This window comes from Lepidochelys kempii, chromosome 2 (assembly GCF_965140285.1).
Source record: "Lepidochelys kempii isolate rLepKem1 chromosome 2, rLepKem1.hap1, whole genome shotgun sequence".
Lineage (NCBI taxonomy): Eukaryota > Metazoa > Chordata > Testudines > Cheloniidae > Lepidochelys > Lepidochelys kempii.
The window spans coordinates 154,935,048-154,959,325 of NC_136381.1; the positions used below are offsets into that span (position 1 = coordinate 154,935,048).

The 24,278-nt window shown below is 44.8% G+C and overlaps 1 protein-coding gene across 1 annotated transcript in view; it reads right to left on the reverse strand.

The window, feature by feature from the left end:
* The window catches only part of LOC140907170 (dynein axonemal heavy chain 5), a 268,060-nt gene that overhangs the window by 14,940 nt on the left and 228,842 nt on the right, over positions 1 to 24,278 (reverse strand). Inside the window, exons 74-75 of the mRNA XM_078851322.1 lie at positions 10,549 to 10,681; positions 127 to 335 (exon numbers count right to left, since the gene is read on the reverse strand). Coding sequence (XP_078707448.1) covers positions 127 to 335; positions 10,549 to 10,681 — 342 coding nt within the window. The remainder of the gene's footprint in view (positions 1 to 126; positions 336 to 10,548; positions 10,682 to 24,278) is intronic.

Sequence of the window (24,278 nt, forward strand, 5' to 3'; positions counted from 1 at the left end):
AAGGTCTGGAGCTTATTTAACTCGGGACACAATTATAACTGAGTTAGTGGGATGCTTTCTCAAGTTATCATTTAGTTATTGCATAGGATTTAAAATATCATGCTTAAGCTAACTTGGTAACCTTACCTGTGGATTAAAGAATCCTGTCATCCAGAATTGATTTGGTCGTCCATCCAGCAGCCAGCTGCTAAATTGTTGGTTTCTTTCAAGAAGCTCAGTAAACCAAAACCCTAAAGTAGCAGATTCCCAGGAAATCTTGAACCAAAGCTTGGGAATTCTGGCATCATACATGTTATCTAAAGCATCTCGCAAGTCTTCTGACATAATAATGGTTCCTGAATTGTAAGTAAAACATGTACAGAATGAACTTCTCCCCAGCTTCCAAAGGCAATTAAAACTTCTAAACAATGTTCTAAATCCAAATGGATCTCTCTTGTTGAGCCTTAATTATACAACTGTTCAAATGAAGTCAAATTGCAACAAACATATAAGTCTCAGCCCACAGCTAATAATGAAGGACATTTCTTATAATATTATGTGAAGAAATAAAGAGATTTTTTTCAAACAACTTTTTTTCCCAATTTATATTCATTGTATTGACACTGTGCTTGTAAATGTGATGAATTGTTTCAATATAAGTATATTTTAATGTCTCCCTTCACACTATCAGAGAGAGATGTATGCTGTCTATGCCATCTATATCCTAATCATGTATTGACAGAGAATATATTCATTGCAATTATTTTGTTACAGATGATGAGTCCACACATTTTCATTACTAAGAGCTCCCAATAGTGAAATAGTAAAGTAATGGCAGAGATACAGGCAAATGTTTTCTTTTTGGCAGTGGTAGTCCACACACACATGCTACATACAGTACAATGGTTTCCATTAAAAAAGGTTGGCATTTACTGCTTGTAAAATAATTAACTTCACTATGACATCCACAGTATTCTGTAAAGCAGAGGTTCTCAGCCTCTGCTCTGTGGAGCACTTGCTGGTGGTCCACAGCGAGCTGGCTGTCCTCCATATTTTGAGCTCCTAAATTGTATTAAAAGACACCTATAATAAATTAAATAGAGCAACGAGCTCAATGTATCCCAGTTCCAGTTAGAACCCCTAGGTAGTACCACAATACAAATAACAATTATATTTCATTATAACCAACTGCTGTAGTTGCCACGGGGATTGAATGTTATTGCAGATAGAATGAGGGGGCTCACGGAATTGTACAGGGGGGAGAAAGGGAGGTGATCTGTGTGACTACGAATGGGAAGGTGTGTGATCCAGCAGACTACCTCTGTGCTCTGGTGTGGTCCACACTATGGAAACCTCTTTCCTACACTATTCTCTGGTTCACTGAGATAAAATTTTACAAACCTGGGGTGAGAGAAAGGAGTGGTGTGTCAAGAAACCAAAGTTCAGTCCATAGTTTAGGTGAACTCCTGATTCCTTGCTGACACAGCTCTCACATAGGAGCATCCATGAATACACTACATTTATGTCACGGAGGTCAAGGAAGTCACGGAATCCGTGACTTCTGGAGACATCTGTGACATTCTCTGCTTCAGCCTCAGGAGCTGTAGGATTCTGGAGCTGGCAGCCAGCAGGGTCCTGGCAGGATTCCAGTGACAGCAGCAACAGGGGCCCCCTGCAAGGTTCCAGCAACAGGTGATCAGACTCCTGAAGGGGTCTAGGGGGAGGGGGACACGTTGGGCTAGGAGTGTCCCATTTTCTCTTTGGGAAATATGGTCACCCTGCAGTTTCCAGCAGTCCTGGGCAGAGGGGGAACCCCACAGCTCCCAGCCACCACGGTGGTGGGGGAAAATCATGGGCTGCAGCAGCAAAAGTCACAGACGGGTCACGGCTTCCATGAATTTTTATTTATTGCCCGTGACCTGTCCGTGACTTTTACTAAAAATAACCATGACAAAACCTTAGCCTTATCCATGAGTAGTGCTTTTTACATTCTCCCATTGGTTATAAGACTCCATCCCTTCCTGGCAAACAATGACCTGGCTCAGTTATACCTGCCTTTGTCACCTCCTGTCTGTGCAATATTCCTAGGCAAGAAGCTGTTAGCTTTTAGGAAACTCCAACTAGTACAGAATGCTACAGTGCACCTCTTCAGCAACACTGGTTTTCCATAGATCATCGAGTCAAGTTCAAGATCTTGGTCCTTACCTAGAAGATGCTCAATGGCAAGGTCCAGAATATCTAAAAGATCATCTAAAGCTCTGGGATGAAGAGCATTGTTGACAACTTCACTCCACAGCCACACTACGCTAAGAGGAAAGCTTGTCTTTGCAGGAGACGGGCAAGTCCGAGACTGTGGAAAGAAGTCCTCCAGGAACCATCCCAAGAATAACACAAACCTCACCACCTTCTGCTCCACATTCAAGGGGCATTTCTTCAACCTGACCTTCTCTAACATAAACACAGCAGAATTTACATTACAAAAACACACCAAAACGCTCCTCTGCACACACAATTCTCTCCCTCTAGGGTGAGGATGAGATGGAGAAAGAACCACACGTGACAGATGTTAATCATGTCACATAATACACTATTAGAAGGCACTCAGACAATACATTGATGAGGGCGGAAAACAGAACAGAAAAGTATAAGGGACCCTAAGGGACCCTCTGCCAGTGAAGGATAGCTAGAGTTCATTGCTCTCTGGCCACTCCTCCTCCCCATACTGACACGACCAACAACCAGGATCTGTGAGAGGGCTACTCCTGAGGGAATTCTGCGCCCAAAAATAAAAAAAAAAAGTAAAGTTACAAATACTTGGTAACCAAGACCCTGCATTCCAGGTATAATCCTGGATTTTCATTTAAATTACATTACTTTTATTTTGGTGTTTGGGTGTTCTGTAAAGTAGACTGTCACTTTAAATTGCTCAGACATTCACACGTGAAAGTCAGACCGTTTTACTAATCATTGTCCTGCATTTTTTTTTAAATGGATAAGTAAAATAGATCCCGAGCTGTAATCTAACCCCATTGTGCCTCTCTGGCACTGGAAAAAAAGCGAGACAGCACATAGACTTTCCTAGCTGAGGATTGCTTTACTGTCATTTACAGTAAGGCTCCTTTACACCATTCTGGCAAGGTAAAATTGACCATAATTGACTAAGAATGGGAACGCCTAACTAACAATGGGAACATTAGCAGCCGGCCTGCTTAGTTGTTACATTCCTGCTCTGCCTCAGGGACAGCGCCTGCTTCACGCAGCCCTACGCGGAGAGGGACAGAGTGAGGGCTAGTCGACACTGGCAGCATTAAAGCACTGCTGCGGCAGCACCTGAACGTGCCTCGAGTGGTCGCAGTGCTGCACTGGGAGCTCTCCTAGCTCTCTAAAAAAACCCACCTCCATGAGGGGCGCAGCTCTCAGCGCTGGTGCACTGTCCACACCGGCAATTTACAGCGCTGAAACTTGCTGCGCTCAGGGGGGTGTTTTTTCACACCCCCTGAGCGAGAAAGTTGCAGCGCTGTAAATTGCCAGTGTAGACAAGGCCTGAGTCTCTCTCACTCGATCACACGCAGGCATGCGCCCAGCCCCACTCCCTTAACATCTCTCCCCAGACTCATGCATGCACACCCAGCCTCCTTCCTCCCCCAGCAGTGATCTGCTCTCTGCTGCCAGCTGCTCCCAGCAGACACACCCAGACTGCCGCAGAAGGGGCATGTTCCTCACAGATTTCTTTGCTCCCCTATTTTTCTGCGGAGAAGCCAAGAAATTTGCGGAAGGTATGAATTCTGCACCCCCGCCCCCAAGGGCGCGGAAGTCCCCCAGGAGCAGAGGGCAGTATAGGAGCCAGCTATGCCATCTCTACACCCATTAGGCACTTCCCTATGCTGCAGCCTCCTAGTTGGTGTTTATGTGTGTGTGTGGGTGGGGGGGGGACAGACAAACACAACCAGACTCTGCTCCCTGTGCACCATCTGAGAGACACCAAGGGAGCAGCGTGGACCAGGGAGTCTCCCACTACAACTGGAAACACTGTCCCACATGTCCCTCTGTGATGACTCATGATTGTCGCTGGAAATAATAAACCAGACTTTTGTTACAAACATGAAGCAAACTTAACAAAAGAGCTGTAGAGGCTGAGAAGACGTGCTCAGTGCCCTGGCCTTGGCTACATCTCTGCATTACTATGCTGAGTGAGTGGGTGTGAGCTTTGGCAGCAGGGATATGGTACTTGAGTTGCAGCACCAGGACAGACTGAATGCCATCTGTGGGCGTTGCTATGCATTCCTGCAGCTCAGATGCTTTGATAAAAATAAAACAGTGGAGAGAAATTAGATTAATTACCAAATTAGAGGGATAGATACATCTGTTCCAGAAAACAGAAACTCTCAAATAACAAGGACTGGAAAACAGACACAGGGAATGTTGAGTGAATAATGCAAAACCATATATTTCTACTATCTAACTAATAGAAAACAGGAGGCAGCCCCCTGTAAAGGGGCTGACTGAACATTTTATGAACTTAACGTGACTGGCTGTAATGTTCTATGAACTTCACTTGCCTGCTGTTTATAACAGTTATTTTTGGATTTTATGTGGTCGGGTCCCCTTTCATGGGTACAATGAAGCCCTTATTAAGATGACAGATTAAAGGTCAGATCATTTAAAGGCTCTGAAGGGGCTTTTTGATATTTCTAAAATAATTTGTACTGTAACCATACTGCACGTAGATTAGAGCTTTTAAAACAGGTTTCTACCCTGAGTTGCCCTGTCTCTGGCTATGCCTGCACTATGAAGTACGGGTGTGATTTCCCTGCTGGCATATACTTATTTGTGCTAGCTCTTATTGAGCAAGGGCAAGTAGAAATCGCTGGGTAGTGGTGGTCACCCTGGCAATGGCAGCAGAGGCACAGCTGAGCTATGCCAAAAACCTATACACACAGCACCCCAGCTCGTAGTGTAGACGTAGCCTCTTTTGGCCCGTCTAAATACTTCCAACTACTGTGCAGAGAAAGAGGCAAGGTAAAGCTCCTGTAGGTGTTCAATTCAATACTGGACAAGACGAGTTTTTGTGGCTAATTAAAGTAATTATGTCAAGGGGCTGCACAGCTACATTCTAGCACATTTGTCCTAGTCTGTGATTCTGTATTTAGTGATTCACCATGTAACAGAATGAAAGCTTTGTTCGATTTATATTATCTGAGGGCTTGGCAGAGCTCGATTTTCCCCCCATAATTTTGATGGATAATGTATGTTTATTTTTTCCTATTTTTATCAATTTAAATCTTTACAGTTGCATGAAATTATGGGGTTTAAGCATTTCTTTAGTTTTTATTGATTTAAATTCTCACAATTATGGGAAATTATGGGACAGTCAGCCAATAATTATTTAATGATGGTAGACAATGAGATTCAAAAAGTTAAAGCTTTATAACTGTTAGAATACCAATTGTCAATATCCCATGTCAAAATTTATAAAATAAATGTCCTTAAATCAAACGCTAATAAGTTAAGCAGCATTTTTCTTACTTTGCCTAGCTGTAAATTTTGGTTATTATAGATGGAAGTAGTTTTTAATTGATTTGTGAGTGTCCAGTGAAACTGATGTTCATTTACCGATAACAATTTAATCCTTCCAAGCCTAATTATGTGTATATAGTAGCTCCTCGTTAATACTTGGGCTCACACCTATCTCTGTAATGAGCTGGATCTGAACATCCTGAAATATGGGAAGGTTCGGATTTGGACCACAGTTTTGAACCTCTTCATTTGGAAGAATTTGCCTCCAGCTAGAGAGGTGAAGATCCAGATGTGCAGCTCGAACTAGCAGTTGGGATCTTAAGCTTTGGTTTCAGCAAGAACTCAAGTTTCCAAGCCTCATTCTCTTTTCATGTGCATAGGTGTAAATCAGAAATAACTCAACTGAAACGAGAGAGTTACACAAGGATAAAACCCATGTGAATTAAAGGAGAATCAAGCCTCTAGTTCCTGTATTCTGATATTGCTCATAAAACAGTTGTCATGGTTACAGGGCAAGCTGTGCTTTAGACCTTTTAGTCTATCTGATGTGCACCCCTCAAGAGGCAGTTTTTGCTACCTTCCATCTGGGTGGAACCACACATTCCTACCACTCTTAGACTGTGTTTCTGGGCTGCAGCCCCTCTGTTTACCAACTATATTAACCCAACAGGCCCGAATGAGTTCTGCTCCTGTAAGACCTTTGCTCTGGGGGCCTGTGACAGTGGCTGATTAGAGTGACTCACAAACAGCTGCTTCAAAACAAAGCTTTATTTATTCATTCACCCAAAGGTACATAGGATGCAGAGCAAAGGGTAAAAACAATAAAGGCCTATACTCATATTTACCTTTACCTAACTTTTAATCTTTCCTTGCAAGCTTTGGTAAATTCTATTCAGCCCACTTACCTCCATTTCTAGGCTGGAAGAAGCAGACTGACCTGCTGCAGCATGCTCTGTGTGTCTTCTTGCATCCCTCTCAGTGTTCACTCACACTCCCTGGGTGGCTCCTGGCAACATACCCAACTCTCTTCCTTTTCTAGGCCTGAGGTCCTTTAATGGTTTAGCACCCACTTTGATCCTGAGCTTGTGCATAGGAAGAGTAAACCTTACCAGCCTGGTTGGCGCCAGGCAAGGGCACTCCCCAGTTCATAGCTTCCCCCTTAGTTCCCTCAAGGACTGTTGATATTCTCGCAGACTGTACCTTTTCTTTGCCATTGTTTTGTTTCCTGTTTGTTTCCCCCCTGATAGCCTCCTTTGATTTAAGACCTTGCAGTCAGGCAGGCTACCACCAATCAGGTAAACCGACGTGCATATATTTGTAAAAAAATAGCACACTTAACTCCCTCATTCTCCACAATAGCTATTTACTCTGTTCAGTAACACTGCTGACATATTTTAAAAACAAGCGCACACAATTTATCCTGGCAAACTGTCTTGAAAATTTACCAGCACAGGCACCAAATCTACATGTCCACGCATTATCATGATGGTAGATGATACAAAAAAAATTAATATTTTATGTGTGCGCACATGCACACACCTACACAGAGCCTTGCCCCACACCAGCTCAGTAGAACATTGCAAAACTGTTCTGCAGCATATTTTAAAGTCTTCTGTGTTTCCTGTAGTTTATCCTAAATCTACACAATTTGCTTCTGAACACTTAGATATTCAGCATCAAGCCAAGTGTGTATATAAGATTTAGTAATATATCCAAAAGTATCTTTTATCTTTTAAAAAGATAATCAGAGTAACCAGCTTTCCTCAGGGTGAGAAGAATAAGAGAAATTGGAAATTATTGGGCCAAAATGTTTTTGAGTTACGAGGTGGCAAAACACATTAGTTCTTTTTTTCCAGAAGTCTCAAAACATGAATTTTCCGATTGCCACATTTTATGAATGCTTTCTTGAATGCCTCCAAACATCCCCAAATAAAATTCTCCTCTGGAATACCCTGATGACTCCTGATGTGGCTCCCATACAGTCATTGTGGGAATCAATGGAGAAAGAACAAAGGACTCTTCAGTCCAAATGCACACGCCCCACGATATGAGCTAACAAAAATGTCATTATCTTTAGCTGCACTGGAGCTCTTTTCATCTTGGCAGGCAGCCATCAGAAGCCAATAGGATCCTAGCTCGCAGGAGACCATGCTTTTAATCTGGTTGCTAACACAGCAAGATCAACTCATTGAGCTTCAACTTCTCCCTTTGCAAAATGAAGGTAAAATTATAGTTTAGTTTACCAGGGTCTTTTGAGATCTAACTAACCTACGTTTGTAAGGTGCCATGTATAATGTGTGTAAAGCATTATGACTCACTGGAATCACAGATGGGAATAGAATTCAAAGCCTCCTGTCCTGACTGTCTTCCTCCACCTCCAACTATCATTCCTCCTGGCTACCTGGCCTACTGACTGAAAAATGATGATCCTTCATCATAGTTTTTTGGAAAGATAAAGTCAGCTTGTACAGCTACAAATCTTAGGAACTCTGCAAGGTACTTATCCTCCACATAACTCATATTATGTTTCCACAGGGGTCATGGGTACTTCAACATTGTGGCTGTACAGTGTAGGAAACACGTATGACACTGATGTCATATTTAAGAAGCACCTAAAGCTAGCATGCTAGCCAGCACGCATTACATAGATCAATGCAGAACTCAAAACAGATGATGAAAAGGCTTTTAATAACATATTAAATCTGCAACCGAAACCTATAAAGACTAGTGAAAGGCACCAGTACTCAGCTAGGGCAACATATTAATCTCATATTTGGGATTTCTAGACCAAGCCTTTTCTGAGTTACATTGGTCTGAAAGAGTCAGGAATGTGTCATTTTTAGGATGCCCACAGCTCTATCTCCCAGAAACTTTATCTAAATTATCTCAAGCTTTATACCCTGGCATAAATTTAAGCCTGAAAAAATTCCAAATCCAGACAGGAAATTCACCAAAGTTTGGGTCATTTTGATCTGGGGGTTTGATTCAGAGCCATTTCTAGTTACTCCCAAAATGAAAAGGATATACATCCACAAAAACACGACCCCCCTCTGAAATGACTGCTCTGTGTCAAACTCACACTTATTTAGGTCAGTTGAGAGGACAACGTTCACTTTTGCTTTCAGATTTATGTGGAGTATTATATCATTCCAACTGTGAAATAAATTCTGGGCAATCAGTAAGTAATTAAAACAGCACTAACGGGTGGAACCTAATAGTGAGTACAAAGCACAGCTACATCTCTAATAACCATAATTTGAACTCAAAAATATAATCTGGATGAAAAACTGGTTGAAAAACCCTACTCAGATATCAATGGTTCACTGTCAAACTGGGGGACTTAACTAGTGGGGTCCCACACCGGTCAATCCTGGGTTCAGCACTACTCATTATTTTCATGAATGACTCAGATAATGAAGTGGAGAGTATTCTTATAAAATTTGTGGATGACACCACATTCTACTTCCACGTACTGAAAAAAATCTTCTTAGGCTTTTCTTTTGGGAGTCTGATTTTATATTCTCCTTCCAGCTAGCCATTTTAATGATACCATATGGGCAAAATGGGATGTGAGAAGGAGGAAACAGAAAGCAACACGAGCCATCTATTCCATCGCCTTCACTCCAGCATTGCTTATCTCTTACCTTAAGCTGAACTCTCTCAGCTCCAACATGTGCAGAATGCCACTGCCCCGCTGCTAATTAGTATGTAATTTTATAACTATGCTTCTTCTTAGCTCTATACAATTAAGCCTCAGTTTGATTCTGAATCATTTTGCCATACAGTTTATGGTCCCAATCCTACAATTCATAGCACACAGGTGCAGCAGTGCAGCTCTGCAAAGACGGATTGGCTTCAGTGGGGTTCATGTGGGTACAAAAATGATTAGGGGACTGGAACACATGACTTTTGAGGAGAGGCTGAGGGAACTAGGATTGTTTAGTCTGCAGAAGAGAAGAATGAGGGGGGATTTGATAGCTGCTTTCAACTACCTGAAAGGGGGTTCCAAAGAGGATGGATCTAGACTGTTCTCAGTAGCTGATGACAGAACAAGGAGTAATGGTCTCAAGTTGCAGTGGGGGAGGTTTAGGTTGGATATTAGGAAAAACTTTTTCACTAGGAGGGTGGTGAAACACTGGAATGCGTTACCTAGGGAGGTGGTGGAATCTCCTTCCTTAGAAGTTTTTAAGGTCAGGCTTGACAAAGCCCTGGCTGGGATGATTTAATTGGGGATCGGTCCTGCTTTGAGCAGGGGATTGGACTAGATGACCTCCTGAGGTCCCTTCCAATCCTGATATTCTAAGATTCTATGAGCAGTGCCACAGGGCACAGTGAATTGCAGGACCAGGGCACCATAAATCAAGGTAGATGTGGGAACATTGTTAGTGTCACTATACTGTTATAATCCTTTAGAATCATAGAATCATAGAATCATAGAATATCAGGGTTGGAAGGGACCCCAGAAGGTCATCTAGTCCAACCCCCTGCTCAAAGCAGGACCAATTCCCAGTTAAATCATCCCAGCCAGGGCTTTGTCAAGCCTGACCTTAAAAACCTCTAAGGAAGGAGATTCTACCACCTCCCTAGGTAACGCATTCCAGTGTTTCACCACCCTCTTAGTGAAAAAGTTTTTCCTAATATCCAATCTAAACCTCCCCCACTGCAACTTGAGACCATTACTCCTCGTTCTGTCATCTGCTACCATTGAGAACAGTCTAGAGCCATCCTCTTTGGAACCCCCTTTCAGGCAGTTGAAAGCAGCTATCAAATCCCCCCTCATTCTTCTCTTCTGCAGGCTAAACAATCCCAGCTCCCTCAGCCTCTCCTCATAACTCATGTGTTCCAGTCCCCTAATCATTTTTGTTGCCCTTCGCTGGACTCTCTCCAATTTATCCACATCCTTCTTGAAGTGTGGGGCCCAAAACTGGACACAGTACTCCAGATGAGGCCTCACCAATGTCGAATAGAGGGGAACGATCACGTCCCTCGATCTGCTCGCTATGCCCCTACTTATACAATTAAGAAATTAATGCTGTATGATTATATACTTACCATCTATGGCCAGTTTGAGATTAGTCAGTGTAGTTCGAACTCTTGATATAACACGCTGCATACGGTCAATTTCCTGACGTAGAAATATATTTAAGGGTTGAATTTCTCCCATCTTTTGAAGCTGGGCTTTCACCTAAACAGAGTTTAGGGAAAAAAACATATCTATTATTATGTAGATATACAAATATGGTAACACTTTTAAAAGCACAAAGGTACTTTTTAAAATTTTACCCACGAACCCTAAAAACCAAACTACACAGTAATGGATGGCCAATGGTCATCCTGCACCAGCTTTATGGTCTAGTATGTTGTGACTCTTCAGGCCTAGTAAAAAGGAGCTTCATCCCAATGGAGGGGAGATTGCCAGCTTTTGGAAGGGAAACTTTAGCCTTTACTTCTACAGTAGAAGCTCAGAGTTACAAACACCAGAGTTACGAACTGACCGTTCAACCTCACACCTCATGTGGAACCGGAAGTACGCATTCAGGAATCAGCACAGATAAGAAAAAAGCAAACTCAGTACATTACTGTGTTAAATGTAAACTACTAAAAATATAAAGGGAAAGTTAACAAAAAGAAAAAGATTTGACAAGTTATATAGAGTTAGAATTCTAATAAAATCAAACATCAGCCTAATACAGCGGGTGCTATTTTGCCAAGGCCAAAAGTCCATTAAATGTTAATTTGTGCTTTTCTTGAAAGACACCAAGGTTTTGTAGACACCGGGAAGTTAATGCAGAGTAAGCTAGATGAATTTAAAGCACACTAGTTTTAGCACACTGAGGGCTAGTCTACACTTAAAATGCTGCAGGTGCGCTGCTGTAGTACTTCAGTGAAAACATTATCTATGCTGGAGAAGGGACCTCTGGTGAGTGTACCTTTTAAAATATAATACATGTTATAAAAGCAAGTGTTTTTTAATGATTAAGTAGCCTTGAGGACTTGGGATGCATTCGTGGCCAGTACAGCTACTGGAAAAGTCTTTTAACGTGTCTGGGGATGGAGCGGAAATCCTCCAGGGACATCTCCATGAAGCTCTCCTGAAGGTACTCTAAAAGCCTTTGCATAAGGTTTCAGGGGAGAGCAGCCTTATTCCGTCTTCCATGGTAGGACACTTTACCACGCCATGATAGTAGCAAGTAATCTGGTATCATTGAATGACAAAGCCTGGCAGCATATGGTCCTGGTGTTTGCTGGCATTCAAGCAACATCCATTCTTTATCTCTCTGTGTTATCCTCAGGAGAGTGATATTGTTCATGGTAACCTGGTTGAAATAGGGGAATTTAATTAAGGGGACATTCAGAGGTGGCTGAAAAGAAATCCTCCCAGCAGTTAGCCATGCGGTGGGGTGAGGGGACCATTGGCGCTGAGCTGTTCGCGTTTGGCTAGCAGGGATCTTCCCTGATACCAGCCACACGGTGGGGTGAGGGGTAAAGCAATCATCCCAGAGAATTGGATGGGGGGAGAGAGGGTTAGTTTGGTTTCTGCTGCTGCACGTTAACAGGAAAACCGCAGCACTAAATGGCCAACTCAACATGCTTTGCTTGGTATGGGAGAGGAGGGCACTGCGGTTATGAAGGTTGCAGAAGCCGAAAGACTATGGCTTACCATGGCTGCCTGCAAGCCAAATTCTGTTGCCCAGCACTGCGTGTGTGATTTCTAACACCAAAGCTGCAGGTACTCAATATAAGATGCAAAATGCGACCTTGTACCAAAATCTCATGTGCTATGTAATGTGAATAGTGTTGTTCACCATGAAAGAGTATAGCCACTGTTCTGTAAAATGTATCTTTTTAAATACTTCACTCCCTTTATTTCCTCCAGCAGCTGCAAATGTTTCAAGCCTCCCTCCTCCGTCCCAAAGGCTATCTCAGATAAGGCGGTGAAAAAAACGCACGCGCAATGAAATGTTCTCTGAGCTCATGCAGTTGTCTGGCACTGACAGAGCTCAACAGAATGTGTGGAGGGACACAATAGCAGAGTACAGGAAAGTGGCCAATGAACGTGAGGAGAGGTGGCGGCAGGAAGATCAGAGGAGGCAGGATGCAACGCTGGGGCTACTGCGGGATCAAACGGACATGCTCCAGCATCTGGTGGAGGTTCAGGAATGGCAGCAGGATCACAGACTGCTGCTGCAGCCCCTGTTTCACTGCCCTCCCTCCTCCCCAAGTTCCACAGCCTCCTCACCCAGATGCCCAAGAACGCAGTGGGGGAGGCTCCGGGCACCCAACCACTCCACCCCACTGGACAGCCCAAGCAACAGAAGGCTGTCATTCAAGAAGTTTTAAAGTGGCCTTTTCCTTCCCTCCTACCCTCCTCCCACACCCCACCCAGGCTACCTTGTGAGTTATCTCCCTATTTTTATAATCAATTAATAAAGAATACATGGTTTTTAAACAATAGTGACTTTATTTCCTTTGCAAGCAAGCTGTGACCGAAGGGGGGAGGGTGGGTGGCTTACAAGGAATTTAGAGTCAACCAAGGGGGCGGGTTTTCATCAAGGAGAAACAAATAGTGTCACACGGTTCCCTAGCAAGTCATGAAACTGGTTTTCAAAGCTTCTCTGATGTGCAGCGCTTCCTGCTGTGCTCTTCTAACTGCCCTGGTGTCTGGCTCCATGTATTCAGCGACCAGGCGATTTGCCTCAACCTCCCACCCTGCCATAAACGTCTCCCCCTTACTCTCACAGAGATTGTGGAGCACACAGCAAGCAGCAATAACAATGGGAATATTGGTTTCGCTGAGGTCTGAGCGAGTCAGTAAACTGCGCCAGTGACCCTTTAAACATCCAAATACACACTCTACCACCATTCTGCACTTGCTCAGCCTATAGTTGAACAGCTCCTTACTACTGTCCAGGGTGCCTGTGTATGGCTTCATGAGCCAGGGCTTTAAGGTTAGGCTGGGTCCCCAATGATAATTATAGGCATTTCAACATCCCCAACAGTTATTTTCTGGTCTGGGAAGTAAATCCCTTCCTGCAGACATTTAAACACACCAGAGTTCCTGAAGACCCAAGCGTCATGAACCTTTCCCGGCCACCCCACACTGATGTTAGTGAAATGTCCCTTGTGATCCACCAGTGCTTGCAGCACCATTGAAAAGTACCCCTGCAGTTTATGTACTGGCTGCCCTGGTGGTCTGGTCCCAAGATAGGGATATGCGTTCCATCTATGGCCCCACCACAGTTTGGGAATCCCATTGCAGCAAAGCCATCTACTGTGACCTGCACATTTCCCAGAGTCACTACCTTTGATAGCAGCAGCTCAGTTGGATTGCGTTGGCTACTTGCATCACAGCAACCCCCAGAGTAGATTTGCCCACTCCAAATTGATTCCCAACTGACCGGTAGCTGTCTGGCATTGCAAGCTTCCACAGGACTATTGCCACTCGCTTGTGAACTGTGAGGGCTGCTCTCAGCTTGGTATTCTTGAGCTTCAGGGCAGGGGAAAGCAAGTCACAAAGTTCCATGAAAGTGCTCTTACGCATAAGAAAGTTTCGGAGTCACTGGGAATCATCCCCAACCTGCAACACTATGCGGTCCCACCACTCTGTGCTTGTTTCCTGGGCCCAGAATCGGCGTTCCACGGCATGAGCCTGCCCCAGAAACATCATGATCTCCAAATTGCTGGGGACTAAGGTTTTAGAGAAATCTGTGTTCATGTCCGCATCACCGCGCTGCCGTCACCTCCTCGCCTGCTTTTTCAGGTGCTGGTTCTGCATAAACTGCACGATAATGCGCGAAGTGTTTACAATGGTCATAACTGCTGTGGTGAGCTGAACGGGCTCCATGCTTGCCATGCTATAGCATCTGCTCGGGCAACCCAGGGAAAGGGGCACGAAATGATTGTCTGCTGTTGCTTTCATGGAGGGAGGGAGGGAGGGAGGGTTGACTGATGACATTTACCTATAACCACCCGCGACAAATTTTTGGCCCCATCAGGCACTGGAAGCTCAGCCCAGAATTCCAATGGGCAGTGGGGACTGCGGGAACTGTGGGATAGCTACCCACAGTGCACGCTTGGATTATCGACGCTTGCCACAGTACTGTGGACGCACACTGCCGAATTAATGTGCTTAGTGTGAACGCATGCACTTGACTTTATACAATCTGTTCCCAAAAATCGACTTCTGTAGAATTGGAGTACTTTTGTAGTGTAGACATGGCCTTAGTAACTGTTCTCTACTTGCTTTACCTGTAAAGGGTTAAAAAAGTCTCACTGCTAAGCATAGGTAAAAGGAAGTGAGTGGTCACCTGACCAAATGGGAAGGCTAGAACTTTTTAAAATTGAGGGAAAAACTTCCCCTTTGTCTGTCTGTGGTTGTTCTCCCGGGGAGAGGGGGTTAGAGCAGCGATGCTGTAAGAAACTTTGGGCCAGGTCTGAAGAATCATCTGTATTATACCTAAAAACTACTCATTCGAAACCCCAGATATGTAAGTAGATCAGGAAATGTCTAGGAAGATGCAATTAGGTTTATCTCTTTTATTTCTTTATGGCTTGTGGATTCCTCTGTGCTAACCCCAGGTGCTTTTGTTTTGCTTGTAACCTTTAAATTGGACCTTAAGAAAGCTATTCTTGAAGCTTAATTCTTGTATTTGGGTTCTTTTTAAATTTAGCAATAGCCTGAGTTTTCAGGTGTATTTTCTTTCCTTTATTTTTTTAAATAAAATTTACCTTTTTAAAGAACAGGATTGGAGTTCTGTGTCTTAAGAGGTTTGTGCACATTTTTTTTTAAACTAGCTGGTGGCAACAGCTGATTTCCTTTGTTTTTGCTGCTCAGCTTTCCCCGGGAGGGGGGAGGGCTTGAGGGTACCCCACAGGAAGGAATTCCCAAGTGCGCCTTCCTGGGTTCTCAAAGTGGTTCTGCACTTGGGTGGTAGCAGCATCTACCCATCCGAGGTCAGAGAAAAGCTGTACCTTGGGAGTTTAATATATATATATACCTCTGTATATTCCATAATAGCAATGAAATGTATCAATGCAAGAACCACACTATATTAATTCATCCATAGCTGCATTCATAGCACTCAGCCTTGACCATCAAGTACAACACAACACAAGGCTTTGAATTAATGACATACCAGTAATTCACAACCTGTCATGCCTTTGTTTTCATTGAGATGAGACTCAAATCGTGACCTCCTGTGAGTTTTGCTAATTACAGTACAGTCCTGTTCTTGGAAATCTTATTGTTAATTACATGATGAAGTGCATACATTTTGAGTCATGATTGATTGTTTTGCATTAGATTCTGTATCAACCAACAAGATCACTCATTTCCTGATCCCTATTGTAGAATTACATTAAGAAACCAACCTGCCTGGCAGAAAGGAAACCTGAAGACAGAACCCATTAGTCAAAAGAGCCTTCTCTGAGATGAAACAAACTAATTACAAAAAGCCCAGGTAAAAATATTTCCTCACTAGTTGTATATATTTTATCAAGTCACAGTTGGATGGGGAAGTGGAATGTAAACAGATGTCTGTTAACACGAAATACAACAATTTCAGAAAGGAGGCAACAAAAATCACAGTCATACTAGTTCTTACTGTTTCTATAATGTCATGGTCCTAGCATGCATGATCCTTACTCAGATGTGCATGGGTAACACAGTACTTTGAGTTCCAGTGGAAAGGCCGTTACCATGAACCAAGATTAGTGACCAAGTATCACCCTAAGCATTGCTGATATTTCTACAAAATATGCCTTGTGAGGTATCACTTGAAAACACTGGTGAATAGTATCACAGTGGAAGATATGTAACTATACTACATGTGGAGTTATGGATGTTCTTTGATACTATGTTTTAAAGTGAATTTGAACGAAACAGGTCTGCTCAGGTCAAATACAAATGAAGCAGGGTGACCAGTGACAATGGAGTTGCAATTTACATATGCTGTAAACAGAACCATCAAAGCTCAGAAGTTGGTTTGGGACTCAGCATGTCTGGATCATAAAGAACTGTGTATTTGCTTATCTAACCAGCCTGGGTTATCAGGCAGAGACAATGAAGGTACATTTACTGGGGATATGTTGGGGTCACTTGGCTAATAGTAACCAAGGCTGGTGGAGACCAGAATGTGGCTGTGGTGTAAGAAGCAGGCGGCTGTAGTCAGAGTTGCTGAACCAGGGCTGCTTATGACACAGAAATTCAATGCAGGCTTATATGCTGGCTGGGAGCATCCAGATAAGGGAGCTACACCAGCAAAGCATTTTAAGGCAACCAGGGTCATAGGTCAGGCAGTGACACAACTTTTCACTGGTCTGGGTTGCATCCCATAATGTGACACCAAGGAAGTTACTATAGCAGCTCAGGAATTTCAATCTACTTCTACTTCAAAACTGCAAATTAAGATAATGCTTTGGAATCATTTTCATTAGTCTCCCCCCAGCCCCTGTACTGCCCTGTCAGCAGATTTGGGGAGGACACCATTTTGAGAGGTGATATCCCCTTCCAAAATATGGTAGGGCTGTGGAGGAAAGGCAAGTTCAGGGAGATGCCCCTCCCCCTTGCCACTCCCACCACAAACAGAGCTGCTTTAGAGTGGCACCAGCAACCAGTTCAAGGTAGGTAGGATGAAATCCGGGAGGGGGATGTATACAAAATCATCCTATCATTACTGTTACAGCTCTCTTATTGGTTAAGGGGGGTCACATGGCGCTGTGGAATAACAAAGACACCACAACAGAGGGGAATTTAAAGCTGAAATGTATTTAGAGCAAATCGTATATAGGGAAAAAACATTGTCACTTGGATTACGCAGCTGACCTCCAATCAGCAATAATGCCTTTAGAATTCCATCATTATATTCCCTAGTGATGTTTTTCAATCTGTAAGGCAAATTTTTTTTCATTACTGTCAGGATTCCCGCCCCACTCTGAACTCTAGGGTACAGATGTGGGGACCGGCATGAAAGACCCCCTAAGTTTATCTCTACCAGTTTAGGTTAAAACTTCCCCAAGGCAAATTCTTCCTTGTCCTTGGAACGGTATCACTGCCACCACCAAGTGACAGGTTTCAGAGTAGCAGCCGTGTTAGTCTGTATTCGCAAAAAGAAAAGGAGGACTTGTGGCACCTTAGAGACTAACCAATTAGACAAAGATTTAGAAAAAAGGGCCACTTGGAGTTCCTGTTTCCCCAAAATATCCCCGAAAGCCCTTCACCCTCTTTCCTGGGGAGGCTTGAGAGTAAACAAGGTGAGCACAGACCAGCCCCTTGGGTTTTTAGGGCACTAAAAACCCCAATCAGATTCTTAAAAACAGAACTTTTATTATAAAGAAGAAAAAGTAAAAGAAACACCTCTGTAAAATCAGGGTGGAGGATAATTGTACAGGGTAATAAGATTTAAAACATAGAGGATTCCCCTCTAGGCAAAACTTTCAAGTTCCAAAAAACAGGAATATATCTTCCTCTTTGCATAGGGAAAATTCACAAGCTAAAACAAAAGATAATCTAACGCATTTCCTTCCTATTACTTAAATTTGTAATCTTATTTGCTTAGTTCAGGTATGGCTTTAGGAGATGCATTTTCCCTGCCCTGGTTCCTTGCTGACGCAGAGAGAACACAAAGAAACAAAACAAAAACCTTCCCCCACAGATTTGAAAGTATCTTCTCCCCTTATTGGTCCTTTTGGTCAGGTGCCAACCAGGTTATCTGAGCTTCTTAACCCTTTACAGCTAAAGGGGGGATTTTATGCTACCCTTAGCTGTATGTTTATGACAATTACAAACCTAACTGCATGATGAGTTGACATTTATATTTGCATCTATCCTCACACATATGGAGAGATTGGACCCTATCATTTTACTTCAGATGAGAAGGTTACTCACCCTGTGCAGTAACTGAGGTTCTTTGAGATGGTTGTCCCTGTGAGTGCTCCACTTTAGGGCTCCACTTGGTGCCCTGTTTTTGTAATTGCAGATTTGTAGTAGCAGTGCCCCAGTTGGCTGCACATGGGCAGCAGCTGTCTCACGCCGCTCTGAGTGGCTACCTAGCATGCGCAGCCAACCGACCGCCAGTTCCTTCTCTACCCCAGAGGATCAGCATGACACTCGGAAGTAGAAGGGAGGAGGTGTGAAGTATATCTCGGTAGTGGAGCAGCTACAGGGACAACCATCTCGAAGAACCTCAGTTACTGCACAGTGTGAGTAACCTTCTGTTCTTCTTCGAGGAGCACAGGGGTGAGTGCTCCACTTTAGGTGACTATGGAGCAGTACCCCTCAGTGGAGGGGGGGCTTTGAAGTTGGTTTATTGATGGTGGCTAGCACCGAGAGTCCAAACTGTGCATCTGCAGCTGATTGTTGCTTGAGAACGTAGTGTTTAGTAAAAGTGTGGGCAGAAGCCCAGATAGCTGCTCTGCAAATATCCAGGATGGGTATGTCATTAAAAAATGCTACTGATGTTGATAACACTCTGGTGGAGTGTATGTGGACTCTTGGTGGAACAGGGAGGTTGTTCCGCTGGTAACACAAATGGATACAGCCCGACAGCCATTTAGTGAGTCTCTGTTTAGAGATGGTCTGACCCTTTGATCGTTCAGTTTTAGAGAGAAAAAGAGAGAGACGATTTTCTAAATGTTTTTGTTCTTTCTAGGTAAAAGGCTAGTGCTCTTCAGACGTTGAATGTGTGAAGAGACGCTTCCCTGTTGTTGGCATGTGGTGTTGGGAAAAACACAGGTAAGTATGTTGGTTGATTTAGATCAGTGGTCACCAACTGGTTCATCGCGATCAACTGGTCAGTCCTGGAGACTCTCCCAGTTGATCGCAATCTCCAGTCACTAAAAGTCTGGTGCAGCAGGGCTGCTGCTAAAGCAGGCTCCCTGCCTGCCCCAGCCCCACGCCACTCCCGGAAGCAGCCAGCACACCCCCGTGGTCCCAGGGTCGGGGGGGGTAGGGGTCTCCACACGCTGCTCCTGCTTGTAAGCACCACCCCCTGCAGCTCCCATTGGCCAGGAATGGGGAACTGTGGCCAATGGAAGCTGCGGGGGTGGTGCCTGCAGAGAGGGGCATTGGCCCCTTCCGGGAATGGTGTGGGGCCCGGACAGGCAGGGAGCCTGCCTTAGCCCCACTGTGCCATCGACTGGGATCAGCCCAAGGTAAGTAACATCCGGGGGGAGCCCACACTCCAACCCCACTCCCAGAGCCAGCACTCGATATGCCCACCCTGGTCCATGACCATAGAAATCAGAGTGATTAAATTGAGGAATTGCTGATGGGGTAACCTTGCTGTTGCTGTGAGGCAATCGAGATAGGCCCCTATAAATTCCAGTTGTTGGACAGGGACCAAAGTGGGCTTCTGAAGATTTATTTGAAGTCTGCAGTTCATAAAGAGGGCTACTGGGGTATGTGTGGCTTCTAGTGCTGCCCGCCGTGTTGGTGCTCTTAACAGGCAGTCATCCAGGTATGGAAAAATCATGACCCCTAGTCTGTGAAGTTGAGCTGCAGTGATGGCGAGGACCTTGGAAAAGACCCTTGGGGTGGTTGACAGTACAAAGAGTAGCACTTTGTATTGGTAATGTTGATGTCCTAGGGTGAAGTGCAAGAATCTTCTGTGCACTGGGTGAATGGTGACATGAAAGAAAGCCTCTTGCAGGTTGAGGGACAAGAGCCAATCTCCTTTCTCTAATGCTGGAATCATCATCGATAGGGCCACCATTTTGAATCGCTGTGTTCTCACAAACTTGTTGAGTTTGCATAATTGCAGAATGGGTCTCCATCCGCCGTTCTTTTTCTGAGTGAGGAAATAATGGGAATAAAATTCTCTTCTCCTGTGTTGAGCTGGTACAGCTTCCTCGGCCCCTAATTGCAGGAGGTGCTTTATTTCCTGATGTAATAGGAGCTCATGAGAGGGCTCCCTGAAGAGGGACAGGGTAGGGGGGTGGGTAGATGGGTTAGAAATAAATGGGATGAAGTAACCCTGATGGATAATTTCCAGGACCCATCTGTCTGTGGTGATATTGTTCCAGACTGGGTAATATGGTACCAGGGGTCCCCAAACGGTGTTGAAGTGGGGTTGAGATCCGGAATTAGAGATTGTAGAGGTTTCAGGCCCTTGAACAGACCTTCAAAATGATGGCTTAGAAGTGGAAGGCTGGGATGTGGAAGGCTGGTCTTGATTCTGCCTTTGTCCTGTCTGCCTCTGTTTAGGCGTTGGGTATGGTGTCTTTGAGGCTGGGAGCATGGTGTAGCCTGGAATTTTTGGTTATAAAACCTGCCCTGCTTTTTCATGTTTCCAGGGACACAGATGCTGAGAGTCTTTAAGGTGGCCTGGGAATCCTTTAAAGTATGCGCAAGTACGCATTGGTGGATTTGGCAAACAGTTTCTGACCTTCAAAGGGTAGGTCCTCAACCGCAGCTTGTACCTCTCTCAGGAATCCTGAGCGGTGGAGCCAAGATGCCTGACACATGACCATGGAGGTCGCAATGGAGCATGCTGCTGTGTCTGCGGAATTGAGAGAGGCGTGGAGGGCAGTCTTTGTGATGAGAGACCCTTCGGAGATGTTGGACTTACACGCTTCTCTTGTCCTCTTATATTTTCAATAAAAGATTTTCAATAGAAGATGACATTGTAGAAAACAGGTTTTGTGTGTGTATTCTGCAAGCAGTGCAGATTAATTAGTGATGCGGAATTGCAAGGTGGCGGAAAAATAGGTTTTGTGGCCAAAGAGGTATAGCCTCTTCCTGTCCTTGACGTAAGGGGTGGATCTAGATGGTTGCCATTTGCCCCTCTGATTTACTGCCTCCATGACCAGTGAATTAGGAGTGGGGTGGGTGAAGAGAAATTCAGGCCCTTTTGCCAGCACATAATATTTTTTGTCCGACCTTTTGCAGAAAGGAGGGGCCGTGGCTGGCATCTGCCAGATGGTTTTTGCAAGGTCCATTATGGCAATGTTAATAAGCAGTTCTATTTTTGCTGATGGGCATGCCTGGAGAATGTCAGTGAGCTTATGTTGGGTCTCAGGGATCTCAGACAAGGCGACGTTGAGGGAGTCTGCTGCCCTCTTGAAAAGATCCTGAAAGGACTTGAAGTCATCCCCCGATGCGGAGGGTGGTGGCATGATTGTTTCATCTGGATGAGATATGTGTAGGTGGCAAGGTGTCTCCTTCAGGTGCGTCTGCCTGCTCGTCAGTCTCCTCATCCTGGGCCTCTGAAGGTGCTGGGTCCGTTGGTGCGGGAGAGCGGGGTGTTTTGGTGACCAGTGGGTTAGGTGCTCTAATGTTCTGGGCCCTATAAATGGCCCCTGGGTCCCAGTATGGCCAGTTGGGTGGGAGTGCCATAGGAGGTGGCAGCCAGGATGGGGGTTGACAGGCTCACGTGTCTACCAGTTACTGGTGATATGAGGGTCCAGCTTTAGGAGAGGAGTGGCCAGGGGTGTACAGTCCTGAGTCAACCTCCTCCTCATCATCACTGGATTGAGGTGGAGCTGAAACCCCAGGGGTAATGATCTGACTTAGTCCGCGCCTCACTGGGCTACCATCGGTACCGAATAGGGGGATCCCTAGCATAGAAGAAACTGCCAGGTACGCCTGTCTGGTGAAAAGTTGCGGTACCAGAAAGCTCGGTGCCAGGAATGGCAGCGCAGTCTGAGAGGAAAGGGTCAGAACTATCAGTGCCAAGGTCTTACTGAGCTGTGTGTGTGCAGCAGGTGGTGCCATTACACTGGTCAGTGTTGGGATGTTCTTCGGCACGGTCGGTGCTGAGCTAGGGAGCTTGACTTTAGATTATGCACCTGACTGAGAGCCTGCCCATACCAGTCCTTGGCTCCTCGGGAAGTCTTGGTACCGGGGCTCTTGGTGCCCTCAGTACCAGGGAAGATTTTTCACCAGGACACCATTTCTTTTTAGGCAGATCTCGCTGTGGTGATGACTGAGACTGGTGTTTGGTCACCTTTTTAGAGACAGAGTCCTTAGAAGCAGTCTTGGTAGTGCAGCCCTTGTCTGAGGCTGCTGGCGACCATTGGTCAAGAGGCGTCCTGGTCTCTGGGTCGGAGGCTGGCCTGAGGGATTTCTTCATCATGAGTGACTTAAGTTGGAGGTCCCTGGCATTCAGTTTTTTACAATGAGGACACTTTTGGGGAATTGGGTCTCTTCGAGACAGCAGATGCACTGAGCACGGCCATCTGAAACTGGTATCAATAACCTGCAGGTCAGGCATTGTTAAATGCAGGAGAACCAGGCATGCCTGAGGGAGGTCCAGCACTGGAGAAAAACAGGGTAGTCCATTTTAAAGCAGTCATTGTTGGTGGAGGCCCGCCGGGTGGCGAGTGGGGGAAAACTACACTAATTTTTTTTAATATGGAGGAAATTAAAAGTAATGTTAACTGAAGTTAACTAGAATTGAGAGGATACAAGAAAAAAGGAAGGACCATGATCTATCTATGGAGTTGAAGGGGTGCTGCTGTCGCTCTGACTCAAGCCAAGGGCGGTAAAAAGGAACTGGGGGTCGGTTGGCTGCTCATGCTAGGTACCTGCTTGGAGTGGCGCGAGATGGCTGCTGCGCATGCACAGCCAATCAGGGCACTGCTACTACAAATCTCTGATTACAAGGGCACCAAGACACCAAAAGTGGAGCACCCACAGGGACACTCCTTGAAGAAGAACTCTTTGTTATCTGTTATGTAAGCCCCTGAGCGAGGAGGCTTGGAAGCAACAGAACTCTCCGGTTTCTTCTGTATGTGAAATGGGAAAACTAAAGGGGATCTTACGATGTGCAGGACAGTTTCAATTGTTTGTCACTTGTTTTGATGTAATCTCATTAAGTGTTTAAAGTTGTTTTTGTGACAGGTTGTCACCCTTGGGGTGCAGTCTGGGAGCTGTGGGAACTGTGGCATCCTTCTAAGACACACAGCTAGGTTGGGGACACATCCAGCCTCAACCCAGGCACTGTTATCCCCCAACACAACAGCAGGTGGTGACATCCACCCAAACTGGGCTACCTGATTGCAAACAGTAGACACCAGCCAGTTTTCCAGCTCCGCAGGCATGCACCCCACTCTGGAGTATAAAACCAAAATTATACCATCTTGCACTGCACAGAGATCTGTACACTGTAAGCTCATTAATATGTCTACCCCTGCAACATGAAGAATGTGTTTTATGTTTAAACAAAACCACAAACTAAGCCTAAAATACTAGAAAGATTGGATATGAATTAGCAATTTCTCACCCTGACTGATGATACAAGCAAGCTTGCAGATTCTCAAGGCACTAGCTGCACTTGCTTTACAGCTCAGGCTCCCCACCCCCGTTCCAAGTCCTTTTCCTTTCGAGCTTCTCTTAGGTGTTGAGTTGTGGGGGAGTGAAGAACCACAGATGAGGTCATTCCCTGCCTTATATAGCTTTAACATATGGCAGGAACCCTTTGCTCTAAAAACAGTTCCCAGCCAGTTTGTGGAAAAATACAAGTACCCAAAATGGAGATCAGTGTCATGTGGTCTGGTCACATGCCCTTGCATGCCCTGCTGAGTCATAGCAGCCATTACTTACAGACTGTCTGAAGCGTTCTCAGGAAGGCTCACCAGGTAGGGGATAAGCTTCTCCTAAGGCCTATTGTTTTTCCTAATGGCCCTTTACCCTGAGTAGGCCCTTCACAGCCAACTATCTAGACTGGAAGCTTCTTGCCCAGTGGGCATCACCCAGGTGTAACTACATTTGAAATATAAATACATAGTCAATATTCATAATTTTAGATACAAAAATTATACATGCATACAAACAGGATAATCAT